Raw genomic sequence first — 16,177 nt, forward strand, 5'->3', positions numbered from 1 at the left:
GGAATCGCTATATATCACTGCTATCTATGAGAGAGGAGTCCCTTCCAGTTCTAAAATTCTATGATTCTATTCTAAATTGATTTTTATAAGTAATAAAACTTTAGAAAATATTATTCTTTTATTAGAATCCTGGCACAGATTGGATGGATGAGAAAAAGACACTTGATAGTATAGCTCTATACTTAAGTCACTAAGACAGTGAGTGATCTATTTAAATTTCTTTTCTTTAAATAAATGACCAAACAAAGCCAAAGTCTAAATTTAATTTGATATTTAATAAAACTGCATTTAACAGCACACTTCCAAGTTCTTGGAATAGCTTTTCACCAAACCTCTACAAATAAAGGGTGAAATATTAAGAGGTACTTCTCAATTGTACTTTGCTTTTAAAAAGTCTGGGGAAATTTTTAAACTTATCAGTAGATCAGGTCTAAATTTGGAATTACTAGGCAAATAAAGATTCTCCATTTACCAAAAACACCAGTGAGCCTAATTCATCTCTGCTCTTTTAGAGGACAAACTCCCTTCAGAGAGTCCCTTGATACATGATTTGCACCTCTGATCCAGTCTGTTGTTTTTCCCCTATTACTAAGCATATTTTTAAATTTTCATTTCACTATCCTAACTTCTGGAATTCCTATGTAGTTCTAAGCCTTGTGTTTCACTTTAAAAAAATGTTGTCAGGTAATCATTTAATATTAAATAGTCTTTCACATCTGTAATCATTACAGATTTTTCAGCGTTTTGCTTCAGCCAAGGACCAAGCAATGCAACAGAAGACTATGTCTCAAGGAGATATTACAAGGAAAGTTTCCATTCCTGATGGAAGGTATGCTGGAAATATTTGGAATTGATACACTAAAACCTTCCATAAGAATAAGTGTAATCCACTGACTGACTTTTTTTTGCATAACTTATATTCTTAGATTCTCAGCAACAGCATTTTTTCCCCAATTGATATTGACTCATTTAAAGATGATAAAAACTGCCTTTAGTGGAACATCAAGATAGAAATATATAGTGTGGGGGGAAGGCATGTAGAACTAGGAATATGGAAACTTAAATTCTAATAAATACCAACTATGTGACTTGGGGTAAGATACTTAATAAATTAACTTATATTTATGTAGAATTTTCATTTTAGAGCTGGAGTAGAACCTTATAGATGAAGCTTGTTCAGTTTCCTAATTTGAGGAGGACACTGAACCCAAAGACTTAATAATTTCTCAAGGTCTTGCTTGATTTGGGATTAGAACTCAGATTCTTAATTCCTTTGTGTTTTCCACTATACCTGTCACTTTTCTGGGATTCAGTTTCCTCAGTTAGACTATTCTGGATAAGAATAAGAGGATGAATTTGCTCCTCTCGAGTCTCTTCCAGCATAAAAATTATGAGATTGTCTTCAAATCTTTTGATTTTACTAATGGAGATGGTCCATGTCTTCATTGCATTATTAAATATGTATATGTTATTTTGTGTGTATGTGTATGTGCACACATACTCACATACATATGCAAAGAGCCTTACTTTGCTGTTTGACAACTTTTGCCTATGACTGCAGTGTATGCTTTGGTAGCTTTACCCCTAAAACCAATGCAATTGTATGAAACCTAAAAACTACATATATATATATATATATATATGGGGAGAGAGAGAGAGACAATAACACAGAAAAAGCAGCAATATTGAAATACCAAAGGGGTAAGGGGAAGAGGGAAAGTCATCATTCAGAGACTGAGAATTATTTTCATTTGTTCCAAATGAACATATTTACCCCTAGATATGAGTTATCCTAAGACAGTTTTTCATTGATTACTTGAAATTACTGGAAATGAGGTCAAATCCTGCTGTTTAACTACATTCCGATGTCAGTGGTTTTGATAGAAGACTCAACTGATGTGGCCCAGTTCTGGTGTAGACCATTACAGGACTGGGATCCAGACATCTGACCTGCTTGTTGGCTTTGCTTGCAGTCTTCTAAACAGGTGAAGTTCATACAGGTCTCATAATGAAAAGGAAAATTAAATATTCTTTTGGGTCTTAGACTAAAACAGTAGAATTAGATTACAAAGTGATTTTTGGACAGCCTCATCCTAGATTTCATCATTTTTTAATTTTATTTTTAAACAGACCTCAGAAAGCAAAGATGAAATTCTGGACGAAAGGGAAACATGGAGATAAGAAGGCTTCTCGAGAAAAGCTTACCTCGAAGTCGGAGTTGTTAATTTCTTCTATGGACCCCCAGCCAGGTTGCAGCTATCCGAATGAATCGTCAACCGACCCAGAGCTAGGTTATCTGTATGCTACCCACCACTATCCTGAAGGTGAGATGAGAGAGAGGAGGGAGGGGCTGTTGTCACTGCGGGCTCAGCAAGCCCTCTGATGGGGAGGACAAGGAGTGTTGGACTAGAAGACTGTACCTGCCAGAAGCTGTCCAGGTGAACCTGGCAGATTCTGTGGAACTGACTGTTTGAAGGGGTTGATCTTGGGTCTTATCCTTAAGAGAGACAGGAGGTGAAGAGAGAAGGAGGCACTTTGGCATCACTTGTTACCAGTAGAATAATGAATAACGTCTGCTTAGCATTTAGTTTGTGCCAGCACTGTGCTTTATGGCTCTTATTTCTCTCAGGCCCACATAATCCTGGGATGGTCACACTGGTGAACAAGTAGCCTTTGTAGGCGCCTCTTTTCCTGACTGCAGACTTAGCACGAGATCCATCAGTGAGGCAGAGGAGACTGACTTCGCTGCTGCTTTGCTAACCCCCTCTACCAGCCCAGGCTTGTGTGTGTTCCAGTCCTACCTCCATCTAGGAGTAGAAGTCTGTTCTTCTAGTCCTACCTGATTGTTTTCCTATAGGCCAGGCTGCTCTTTCTCATTTATCCTAACTGCTGGTAAAGCGCTCCTTCCTAGCCAGTTCTTCTCCCAGGCTTCTCCTTTTTACTTGACTCTGCAAGGTGCTCCAAAGCCTTGCTTCAGCCTTACAACTTCTCATTTTTATTGTTTGCTCTTTCTTTCCTCTTTTCCCCCAAGGTCTCTGTCTGGAAGCTTGTTTTATGCTTAATTGGTAGGTCAACAAAAATCTCCCCTCTCAGTTTTTTTGGGGGGTTTGATTTTTGTTTTTTACAAGGCAGTGAGGTTGTAGCTTGCCCAAGGCCACACAGCTAGGAAATTATTAAGCATCTGAGACCGGATTTGAACCCAGGTACTCCTGACACCAGGGTTGGTGCTCCATCCACTGTGCCACCTAGCCACCCCCAACATCTCCCTTCTTAAACACTTAGTGGACCAGTTGCTTCATTCATCCTAAGAAAGTGGATGGCTATCTAGAAAGAAGTCCTCTTGTCTAAAAATAGTTCATGAGCTTCTTTACCTTCTGCTGAACTTCTATTAAGAAATTTGAATTGGGCAGCTAGGTGGAGTAGTGGATAAAGCACCAGCCTTGGAGTCAGGAGTACCTGGGTTCAAATCCGGTCTCAGACGCTTAATAATTTCCTAGCTGTGTGGCCTTGGGCAAGCCACTTAACCCCATTTGCCCTGATAAATCCTAAAAAAAAAAAATAGAAATTTGAATAACCCTCTTAGCTGAAACTCTTTGATATTATAATCAAGCATTCAAGATTTTTCACTGTGAGTTGGCTTCACTTTTTACTTTCTAATATTTCATACTCATCAGAAAGTACAATGTGTAACCAAGCCTCACAGGGTCCTATGTTTGCTATTTTGGATAGGTATGTTATGCAAGTATATCTGAAAACCCCCATCAGTTTCATTCTTTATCAAGAGAATAAACAAGATCTGTTAGTAAAATAGCAATGCATTTAATTGGTGTAGAATAACTAAGCAAATCACATAGGAAATCACATAGGAAAATCAAGACATTCATTGTCTCTTATTTTGGTATAAAAGAAAAGAATGCCCCTAACACTGACTAGTGTTTGAAAAATCTCATAGCTGTGTGTCCTGATAACTTCCTATACCTCTTTTATCTTGGCTGTTTCTATAACTCCCTTGGCATGGTCACAGATAATTTCTTGCCACTGCCATTCCACATAGTTTCCAATAATTTTTCTGCTTCACACACCACTCTTCACTACTTTCCCATGGAGCTACATGTTAGTATTGTTGCTCTTCTGTGAGACTGGCTGAACAATGACACATTTCAGCTAGCTTGCTAGTAAAAATTTTTTTTTTGTGACTGACACTCCTAAAGGTCGACCTAGATGGGTATTCCATCTTGCCCCAGGCAGATAGTTGGAAGTTTCACTAAACACTCAAAAAGGCATCAAACAATATTGATAGGGAGAGAATGCACTTTGGAAACTCTTTCCCAAGAGTCTTGCCATTATGATGACATTCAGTTTACTTGGGTCCTACTTGTGTGAGAGAAAAGGAAGGCAGACTGGAGATAACTTTTTGTTTCCTTTGGATTCTCAATTTGACCAAGGGAAAGAGTTCTTTGTTTATTGGCTTGCTTATTTTGTTATTCTGAACTTGACAATCATCAAAACATAATCATTTTCATTTCCTTGTAGAAAGAGATTATACCTGAACTTAAATCTCTCCTTATGTACAACTTGGTTTTTGTTTTTCCTGAGATAATATGATAAATTCATCACATTAGTGCCAAAGCTGCCCAGCTTATCTCCGTTTTCCCCTGAACCTCCTTTGCTTCTTCCATGATGCTCTCTCTTTTCTCCTTTTTGCATCACTCACTATCTATCTTCCCTCTCAAAAAAATTTTTTTTAATTCTGCCTGGTAACTAATAAATGTAAAGGAAAACAAAGCCATCCATTGATCAGTTATGAAAATTTGCCATTCCATTCTGATTGATCATCAACTTTGATCTGCCCAGTCCACTGAAGTCATAGGACCAAAGTTTTATGCTCTCACTGATTTCTAACTATTCTGTTTGAGAAAATCAAAATCTTCCCAGAGAATATTAATCCCAGCTAAGGTCTGTGCTAGAAGGGGGAAGCACAAAGGCAAAAACAAAGAGCCCACCACCTCACGATGGTACTTAACCCCAAATGATTTTGGAGAGTACAGAAGCTGATTGACAAAAATGGTAACCATTCATTACTGCAGACAGTCCCACCCACCCACCCCCAGAGCCAGGTCAGGATTCTATATTTTCCCTAAAACCCAATAATGCCTTTCTCCACAGCTAGCCACCAAGCCAGAAGCCCTTCAACAATATTTCATTCTGTATAGAGACTTCCCCATTAGACTTCTTAATCCGTAAGCAAAGAATGTCCTTCTGACCTCCAATTCTTTAACAGGAATTAATGGGAATTATTTAAATTGGATCTTCACCTGATACCTTCATAAAGAATTAAATGCCTCATTCATTGAGATTCTTCTGTCTCTTTATGACCAAACCCACGGCATTAAGCCTTTGTAATTAGAAGCCATTAACTATAAAGTTAGCAACTCTGTCAGCCACACAAAATTGCTTCACCTCCAGCCTGAAATCACTTCCTCTGACTGAAATCTCCCAATCCACTGATTCTTTTCTTGCCCTTATGAAACCTTAAATCACTCCCATCTTTCTTGTTTGTTCCTAGTCTTTTCTTTTCTATCCTCTTGAGAAGTTATTTAAATTGAATCCCTGGGAAATAAAAGAAGTGATGGATATGATTGCTGAGCCATTCTCAGGCTCTCCTCAGTCCAGGAGAGGTACTGAAGAGTTAGAGCAGAGCCATGTTTCCTTGTTTCTTTAAAATCTATATAGACATATAGATACCCCTATCTGTCTATACCCACAGAAACACACAGGCTGACTGAATTTAACTGTGATTCCTGGCAAAATTCTAGAAAGTAATGGTTAGTGAACATCTAGAAAGGGAAGCTGTGATCAGAAAGAGGTGGCCTGGTTTCATCATGAACAAGGAAAGACTAATCTCATTTCCCTTTTTTTTGAAAAGTTTAATTGCTTTGAATAAGAGGTAATTTTTAACACATAGGAAAACCCAGAAAGGGTTGTAATTAATATTACAAATCTCAATTCCAAAGTATTTTTAAAGAAAATACCAATAAATTCCATGAATTATGTTCGCTTTTATGTGCTTGGTTATAAACTTCTATTCTTTTAATGTTCCTGTGATTCTTTTTTGGAGACATCCAAAGAACTAACCCCCCCATCAACAATTCTTTACTGATTCCCATCTCACTGTCTGCAGTAGCTATTCCAAATCTCAGCTCTCTTCAGATCCCCAAATTAGATTCTCCTCTACTCTTAACAAAGAATATCAGTTCCCAAACATCAGCATCTCTCTCTTTCTCCCCAGTACCACAGTTCTATACCATCATCATCATTCTTGATTCCATGAAGAAATTAACCTTCTTGCCAAAGCTAACCCTTCCACTTGGAAGCTCTGCTTCCTGTGATTAAACATTCCTAATCTTCAATCTCTCTGTATCCACTGACTTCTTTATCTTGTTGACTACAAACATGTCCAGATGTTTAACATCACTTAAAAAAAAACACTTTGTATCATCTCCTTAAACTATTGTCCTAAATCTCTTCTTTGCAAACTCCCCCAAAAATGTTTATACTGTTTATCTACCTATTTTATTTTCCAAATCCAACTCTTAACTAAAACTATTCTCTCCAAAGTTAACAGTAATCTCTTAACTGCCAGATTTCAGTGATTCCCCCTCCATCTTTATCCTTCTTGAAATTGAGGTATAGGAAAGAGATGGATTTAGAGAAACCTATTTCCATATTAAATTCCATTTTGATAGTTTGAACATGAAATTCTTGACTCTTTCATTCAACTAATTTAGCTGTCCTTATCCCCAAGTTACCTTAGAATAAGCCCCTCGTTTGCCGCAAGAATTATCTTGAGAGACTTGATGAAATGTCTTTCTCAAATCTAGTGGACTCAACCAATGACAATCCCTTGATCTGCCAATCTAATCCGGCATCATCTCTTCTTCCAGGCACTTTCTGGACCTCCACTATCCAGTGGTGGATCCCTGGACCACTGAGAACTCATTTGTCCAGTGTGCAGATTTTTCATTTTCCCTTCTCTTATCCTCCAGCACTTCTCCCTTTCTCCTTCATCTTTCAAAGCTAACATTTATATTACCGTGTACCAGCCATTCTGCTAAGTGTTCTTACAATCATCTCATTTAATCTGCTAAGTGTTTTACAATCATTATCTCATTTAATCTATACAATAACTCAACAAGGCAGATCTCTATTATTCTTCCCCCTTATAGATAAGAAAATTGAGGCAAGAAGAGGCCAAGTGCTTTGCCCAAGGTCACATAGCTAGTATGTTAGGTCTTCCTGATTCTAGCCCATGTGTTCCACCCATTGTCTTAACAAACATCTGCCAATTGATTTTTTGTTTCTGGGTTTTTTTCAGTAATCTGGAAATAATTTGCTTTTTATAAGGGAAACCTGCCTATATTTCTGGCATACTGAGGTGTGATTATCAATGTATTTCTAAAAAATGCATGAATACAATGAAAATTTTAGGAAATGAGTACGAAACAGCTAATATTTCATTGCTATTTTGTTTTGGATTGCAGGGATAGGACGGCATAACCCAGCATCCCCTAAGAACCAGAGTAAGAAGGAATTTAAAGAGAACAAAGATCCTTCTCCAAAGGAAAAGCATAAACGCAGTGAGGAAAAAAAATATGGTGCAGAGGAGTCTATCCAGTGGCAAAATGACACTGTAAGCATTATAACAAAGGCCAGTGACTTGAAGAACATGGAAGAATTTCTTCTAAGAAAGGTACATTGATCTCCTAAATGAGTTCACTGATAACAACATGGGAGTTTTTTTTCAAACTAGATACTCCCTAGGGCCCAGTCTATGTGACTGGGTAAGTTAGTTTTGTTTGGGATTTCACCTGGATGAAATTTCCCTCTCCAGGATAAAGCTGAACACCTTTCTCATGAAAGACATGATCTTCAAGAGTTGCCTAAGATTTCATGATCTTTCTGCCAAACTTTAGCTAATCCTCAGCTGATGCCTGGGCATATAAATTGAAACATTTTCATCTCGGCAAGGCCCTGACAAGGATTTGTACTTAGTTAACATCAGAGTTATACTTGCATAAACAACCTTGACAAATTGTTGGAATTCTTAGAATAAATTGTGAAGGGAATTTAATATCAGGAAGCTAACATCTTCTAGTTGACCAGAGCTTCTCAATTCCCAATATTTTCTTTTATTGGTCCATAGAGTAAAGTGCATGGAAATGTGTCACTTTGATAAATTAGAAGGTTGGAGTTAATGATAGCTTTGAAGATTTTAAACACTGTTACAGATAACTTATATTCTAAATATTCTTATATACCATTGAAACGAGAGTTTTAGTAGTAATGCAATTATTATATAAATTTTTGCTCCTTCCTTTTATTCTTAGATAAATGAGTTGGATAATAAGGACAACAAGGCAGCTACATTCGTGGATGTTATGTTTAAAAACGCACTAAAAGAATTTCGGCAAAACATCTTCAGCTCTTACTCATCTGCACTGGCAGTAAGTGACTATTCAGTGAACAATTTAACGATAGTTCTACAAACTGAAACATTGGACTGAAGATCTAGAGGTCCAGGTGAACCTGGAAGTCTCCAAAATTTTCTTTTCCTTTATTGGAAAAGATGAGAAAAGCCATATTTAATGTCAGAGTAAGAGCTTTAACTTTTGAGTTAGTCACATAAGATTTTTTTTTCAGATTTGCTTTTTTCTTTTATAAAAACTTGCCTTTCCTTATTTCACTTATATTGGAAGCACAAGGGTTCATCATAGGTCTGATTTCATGAATGATTGTCATGGGATCCTGCTTTCATCTGTTCCATTTCCACTTGGGGCTGGCTTACTATTTCTTTTTTTTTTTTAATTTATTTGTTTATTCTTATTTTGTACAAATGGTGGGTTTTTATACATTATAAAATGTTCTTGTTTAAGAGTAAATATAATACCCCTCCCCCCAAAAATATAGACCTGCATGAGCGATAAAGGAAAGAGAAAAAAATTAAAATTAATAATAATAATAATAATAATAATAAGTGCAGCCAGGTGGTGCAGTGGACGGAGCACCGACCCTGGAGCCAGGAGCACCCGAGCCAAAATCCAGCCCTAGACACCCAACAATCACCCAGCTGTGTGACCCTGGTCAAGCCACCCCAACCCCACTGGCCTACAAAAACCAAAAAAAAAAAAGACATAAAATAATAATCATCATCATAGTAGGAGCGGCCAGGTGGCACAGTGTCCCTGGAGCCAGGAGCACCCAGGTAATCACCCAGCTGTGCGGTCCCAGGCAAGCCACCCAGCCCCCAAATAACAATAATAATAATAATAATAAATGTGCTTCAGTCTGTGTTCCAACACCTCCAGCTCTGTCACAGGTAGATCACATTCTTTATGATAAGTCCATCACTAAAGCTACGTCCATATTTTTCCACCATTGCCGTTGCTGATCGCAACTCCCTCCATTCATATTTCCCCACTACCATATACTATATTTTCTCTCTTCTTTCACTCTGTCCCTCTTCTTAAATGTGCTGTAAGGTAGCTGAGTGGCCCAGCAGACAGATCCCTGGTCCTGGGGCCAAGAGGCCCAGAGCCCACATACCCTTTCCCCTAAGGCCCAGCATCCACCCGACCCTATGGTCCTGGACAGACCATCCAATCCCAGCCCCTTGCAAGAAGTAAAGAGGAAAGTGTTATATCTGACCACTCTTCCCCCCAGGGTCCATCCTCTCTTCCATCACTCACTTTACCCCTCTTCCCCCTGGCCCCCTTCTCTCCTTCTTACTCTAGATGTTTATACTCCATTGAGTGTGTGTGTGTGTGTGTGTGTGTGTGTGTGTGTGTGTGTGTGTGTGTATGCTTTTCCTCTCCTAGCTACCTCTGATGAGAGCGAAGTTTCCCTCATTCCCCCTTGCCTTCCCCCTTCCATATCATTGCAATAGCTCATTGTAATAATAAACTTATTATATGAAATATCTTAGCCTGTCCCACCTCTCCTTTTTCTTTCTCCCATTACATTTCCCTTTTAGCCATTGACTCTATTTTTACACTATATTATATCTTCAAATTCGGCTCTCTCCTGTGCTTCATCTGTAACAGCTCCTTCTACCTGCTCTATTAAATGAGAAGGTTCATATGAGTATTATCAGTGTCAGTTTTCTATGCAGGAATACATGCAGTTCATCATCAAGTCCCTCATATTTTCCCCTTCTCCTCCACTCTCTGTGCTTCACCTGAGTCCTGTATGTGAAGATCAAACCTTCTGTTCAGCTCTGGCCATTCCAATAGGACACTTGAAATTCCCCTGGTTCATTGAAAGTCCATCTTTTTTCCCTGGAAGAGGACTTCCAGTTTTGCTGGGTAGTATTCTCAGAAAAACCTGAACTTTGAGGAACTGAGGAAAAGTGAAATGAGTAGGACCAAGAGAACGTTGTCCACAGTGACAGCAATGTTAGAGGTAGAACTGTGAATGGGTGAGCTCTTGTCAACCATACTGTGATCCAAGACAATTCTCATAAATTTGGGATAGAAGTGCTATTGATCCCTAGGAAAGAAGTGATAGTATCTGATACAGATAGAGCTCATCTTTTATAACATGACTAAGCTGTCAACATGGAAATAGGGTTTGCATGACTAGGGAGGTGGGAAGGGAGAAAAAGAATCTGGAACTCAAAAAGTATTGAGAACACAGGTTTAAAATTGTTCTTACATGTAATTGCAGAAAATTAAATACTAAATAAATCAAGATAAATTGTATTTCATAAAACTTTGATTTTGACCTCTTCTGTATCTCTACTAGACAAATGAGGCTAAAAGTATTCGGTACAGAGACCTGTACGCACTCTTTGAGCAGATTCTAGAGAAGATCAGAAGAGCTGAGCAACTGGACTGCAGTGAATCCTCCCCCGTGAAAGTTTGGATCAATACTTTTAAAGTCTTCCTTGATGAGTACGTGGTTGAATTCAACCTTTTGGATTCCATGATAGTAAAGGTAAATTTGCAGAGAATCAAAATTATTGACTACTTGTCTTATTACTCAGAAACTTCTCACATTTGAAAAAAATTCTAATAACCATGAGACTTGACAGACTGATGTCTTTTCCAGCTCTCAACCTAGGATTCTATTTATCATCCACTGATAGTTTCTAGACAGAATTAAAGCTTTGTGAAGAAAAGTAAATCATATACTACCTAATTTAATTCCTGACTTTTGTGAGTACTTTTTGACCAGACTCAGGAACAGTGATGGCTTTTAAAGTTGTCTGATTATGATCTAAAGATTTATGCCACATATAAATACATTGCAAAAAAGATTTAATTATCTTCTTGTCACTTCATTAGCATATTTCTTTTCTAGATACCAAGACCAATAAGAAAAAAATGGAGAAAGAAAGAAATTGATAATGTAAGTTACCATTTATATATTTTACTGTGTTTTGAAACACTATTTTGCAAATTTAGGTTTTTAAGATTTGAAATGCCATTATACTTCTGCAGACATGGTTAGATAATGAATATTCTAGAAATTTGGAATTAATCATTTACATTGGGGCAGTTAGGTGGCACAGTGGATAGAGCACCGGCCCTGGAGTCAGGAGGACCTAAGTTCAAATGTGGCTTCAGAAACTTAATAATTGCTTAGCTGTGTGACCTTGGGCAAGTCACTTAACCCCATTGCCTTAAATAAATAAAAAAATAAAGTTTAAAAAAGTCATTTACATCCATAATTGTGAACGTATATGATAGAACCTATCTTTAGTTCAATTCTTATTGTTTTTAGTTATTAATAATCATTTCATAAGGCAGAGAGGTTTCTCAATAAAAGCTACAAAATTAGAGGCCATAAACTGGTCTCTAATACCTTTAAGAGGTTACATATTTTCTCAATCCTAATGTAATCATTTTTAAGTGCTCTAAATAAAAAATTCTGCCAATGGTTACACATTTTTTAATCTACAATGTTAAAAGACATTAAAAAGACATTTTTTAATCTTTCATGATTTATTTTCACTTTACTATAATAATCTTGTTGTGAAAGTAAGCATAAGTCTCCCTTCCCTCAAAAAGATAGAAGATACCTCAAGAAAAATAAAGTGAGGGGAAAAAAAGAATACATCAGTCTGTGTTCAGATACCATTGGCACTGACTCTGGGATGGGTTGCATTCTTTATCATAAGTCCATCAGAGAAGTTGCTTCAATATTTTTTCCCCCACGGTTTAGACTTTTTTTTTTTAACAAGAGCAGTATTATATATTTATGGCCAATGATAAAATGGTAAGCTATGTAGCTGTGTATGGATAAAGCTTGAAGTTTGAAGAAGAACGTTTCTGAGTGTAGAATTTCATTTGCAAGATGTCTTCCTTGACTTAAAATAAGTTACAGAAAAAAGGCTATTTTATCTTAAAAATTGAAGCTCAAACTATAAGTAAATCATGTATTCATTTTGACCTTATCTTGGTATACTGTGTAAGATGTTGGTCTTTTCCTAGTTTCTGCTGCTCTGTGCTCATTTTCCTTGCGGTTTTTGCCAGATAATGAGTTGCAAGGGATCTGTCTTTAGAGGAGTGCTAGGTTTTCAATTAAGTGAAACAGATGTTCATTGAAAAGCTTGAGGGTGGAAGGAAGACTTTATGAGGAGTGGTTGCTTAACCGCCTGGGGCCTTGAAGCAGTTGGATCTGGGGGGAATGTCTGTTGTAAGCTCAGGGAAGGCCAGAGGGAGGACAGGCAAGGTCTGGGAGAGGGAGTAGTTCTAGGCTCCTGGGTTAGAGGCACGAGGACAAATGCTGTTGTAGACTAGGCTGAGGCCCTGGAGCCAGGGAAGGGTGAGCCTAGAGGCCGTTATTGGGAACCATTTTCAAGAGTTGTCAGAAGTGGTCCCTATCAGAAGCAGAGTGATTCTGCTGGGGGCCCAGATAATTGTACTTGGGGCCCCTAGGTTACTTAACATTATCAGGGACTTGATCAAGGCATAACCTGCTAATCAGATTTTTAGCTAGCACAAAGCTAGGAAAAATAAGTCTTGTGCCAGCACAGATCAGTTCTGACAGTCTCCTGAGGAGCGTGATGTGAGGAGTGGTGCGTTGGAAAGTTTCTCCCTATGGCCTCTGTTTCCCCATCTGTAAAATAAGAGGATTGGACTAAGGATTTGATTCTGTCCTAAGGAAATTGATTTTTTCAACCACAAGAAGTCATGAAGACCATCTGCAAAAGAATGTAGAGGATTATGATTTACATATATGGCAGATCAAACAGATCCTTGACAGATTATAGTCTTGTGTTATACTAACTCTAACATGGATGGAAAGCAGTGGGCAGAAGCCCTGGTGTCCAGTCAGAGAAACTGAGTGTGACCCCACCAGCTTTGCTTGCTCTGTACCTTTGGGGAAGTCTAAGGAACTTCTCTGACTCTTTATCTTCATTTGTAAAGTGAGGGGTAAGGTCAAATGACCAACTTCAAATTGAGGATTCCATGAATTCAAAACAAGAAGCCTTTCCAATATGAGATGCCCATGAAAATGAAAAAGCCGATTCTCCTAGTTTCAAGGTATCTTCCCAATCTTAAAAATGAAATTACTTATTCTTGGTCCTACCTTAATATGTTTGGCTATTAGAAAAATTCATTTTTAATGGAGTTAAAATTTCTATAACATATATTTTTCTCTGCCTCAGCTCCCTGCCCTACCTGTCATGGGAGGGGCAAGGAAAGGAAGGGAGGGTAAAAAAATCAAACCTCATCTGACACATGTGCTTCTTCAAATAAAACAGATCTCCACATTGGTCGTGGCAAAAATGATGTCTCGTTTTGCGCCCTTCCCCCAGTCTAGTACCTCTCTGAGGGAGGGGTATAGCATTCATTGAACACCATGGCAATCTCAATTATTAAATCTTCCAAAGTCATTTATACAGAGGAGTTATTATATAAATAATTCTGCGTGGCTTTTTTTTTCCCCTTAAGGTATAGTGATGTTTCATACTATCGTGTACCAAAATTTGTTCAACTATTCCCCGGTTGATGGGTACCCCCTTAGTTTCCAGTTCTTTTCCACCAGAAAGAGGTGTTTATAAGTATATTTGTAAATATGATACCTTTTTTTTTGTCTTTGGGGGATAGACCTAGAATAGTATTGCTGGGTCAAAAGGTATGTACAGTTTTAGTAAATTTGTGAATATAGCTCCAGATTACTTTCTAGTTCACAGTTCTACTAAAAATGCATTAATATGGTTATTTTCTACAGCTTTTCCAATATGTGGCATTTTCCTTTTTTTTTTTTTTGTGGACTTGGACAGAGTAGTGGATGTAAGGTAAAACCTCATGGTCGCTTTAATTTTTCTAATCATGAATTAATATGAGATAACTGCACAGGATAGCTAGGTGGCCCAGTGACTAGAGTGCTGGCACATCTCTGGCAGTTGAGAGATGTCTAGTTGGCCTAGGGGAACAGAAACCAGATGAGATGTAAAGGTAAAGCATGGAGGAAGGTGTCCACCTACCAACTGGTTGTGGCGTTATTTGACACTAGGATTGCATTTTTGTCACAGGTGGAAGAGCACAATGGACACCTCTTTAAATTGACCCAGTATGGGATCCCTACTTACTGTGAATTCTGTTCTTCCCTTATATGGATAATGGACAGAGCTTCTGTTTGCAAATGTAAGTGTCATTTATTTCCTTGGAATTTTCAAGTATTTACTCTGTTCTTGGACACTCTTATTTCAAATATATCCTCTTTTATGAAGGTATTCTTGAGTTCCCTGAGACTGATAGGTTCACATGTGCTGAGAAGCTTTGAAATATAGTAATCTGAGTCTGATGACTGATGATGAGCCTATCTCAATCCAATAGATATTATGAACTGCTATGTATTATCAGGCATATAATGATAACACTGGGCACCACAAGATCCCTCAAGGAGCAACCCAAAATAGACTCCTTGTGTTTATATTTTGTGTTTGTGTGTCATTATTCATTCATGGTCAAAGAGCCTACAGTTCCTGATATCTGAGTTATTTCACCATTAGAAACCTATCCCTGTTCTGGGGTAGAATCGAAGGCCTCAAGCCTATCACCATAAGGCTGTGCCAGGTGCATGACCTGCCATGATGCTCCCCTGGGTTTCTGTTGGTTGGTTAGCATACCGAAGGGGTTTGGGGTTCCCAGCCTGGCAAGGAGCTTGTCTTGAAAGAGTCCCCACTCAGCAAAAGTTAGCATGTTGACAAGAGAAGGAGGTATGGCTAATGTGGTTTCACGTCCTACCTCTAATAACATATCTTGGCAGTGTGACTCTGGATAATTCTTTAACCTTTCAATGTCCCCACACATCGCTGTTAAGTTAAAGACAAATTGTCATTCTACATCAGTGACATTTCTATCCAGAAGAAATCACAGTTCATTGGCCACCACCATGTAATCATCTTAATTTATATTTCCATTGCTGTTCAAGCACTGAAATACGACCATGTGGTCTGGTCCTTGACAAAATTAGATGGACAGCATTTTAGTTTATTGTCTTCCTAGCATTCTGTCAGTTCCTCCTAACTTCCTCCACCTTCTTGCCCAGACCTTGTACGCTTGAATTAGAATCGACCAGCCTTATTTAAGGAAATATGCTGCTTTGATTTATAAAATGATCTAATCCATGTTAGCATGTTAATGATTTCATATGTTACCCTTCCCAAAAGAGCAGTTGCTTTTCAACAGGGGTCCTCCTGGGAATGATTCCAACACTGAGAATGTCAAATACCGTGGGAAAACAGTGGGCAAATGGTTTTAGGCAAGTGGTCATAAATTCTCAAATCACATCATCAAGACTGACATGCATCCCACCTGCTATGTGGAAGGCTAAACGTTCCAGATAAGGAATTCTTAAATTTTTTTTTATGCCTTGGACCATGCTCAGAATAATGTGTTTTAAATGCATAAAATAAGATATTGCTGAGATACAAAAGAAGCCAGTTATTGAAATAGTTTTATTAATTTTTTTTTAATTTAACAAACCTCAGGTTAAGAACTCCTGTTCTAAAATTTGTGGTAGATTAAACCAGGTAAATATATAAAATTTTTCATGTAATATTTTCAACATCACTAATTTTTGCAAAAAAAAAGTTCTAAGGAAAGCTCTCACCTTCTAGAGATGAGCAGGCTTTCCATAACACTGCTTCTTGCCATTATTTTTC

The 16,177-nt window shown here is 37.9% G+C and overlaps 1 protein-coding gene across 10 annotated transcripts in view; it reads left to right on the forward strand.

Moving 5' to 3' along the window:
- MYO9A (myosin IXA) overlaps nt 1-16,177 on the forward strand; it is a 217,363-nt gene that overhangs the window by 171,422 nt on the left and 29,764 nt on the right. For all 10 annotated transcript variants that reach the window (XM_074233066.1, XM_074233060.1, XM_074233061.1 and 7 more), the window contains 7 exons: nt 732-829; nt 2,131-2,324; nt 7,542-7,750; nt 8,388-8,504; nt 10,801-10,992; nt 11,359-11,406; nt 14,543-14,654. In XM_074233066.1, the coding sequence (XP_074089167.1) occupies nt 732-829; nt 2,131-2,324; nt 7,542-7,750; nt 8,388-8,504; nt 10,801-10,992; nt 11,359-11,406; nt 14,543-14,654 (970 nt within the window). The remainder of the gene's footprint in view (nt 1-731; nt 830-2,130; nt 2,325-7,541; nt 7,751-8,387; nt 8,505-10,800; nt 10,993-11,358; nt 11,407-14,542; nt 14,655-16,177) is intronic.

Source organism: Macrotis lagotis, chromosome 4 (assembly GCF_037893015.1).
Source record: "Macrotis lagotis isolate mMagLag1 chromosome 4, bilby.v1.9.chrom.fasta, whole genome shotgun sequence".
Classification (NCBI taxonomy): domain Eukaryota; kingdom Metazoa; phylum Chordata; class Mammalia; order Peramelemorphia; family Peramelidae; genus Macrotis; species Macrotis lagotis.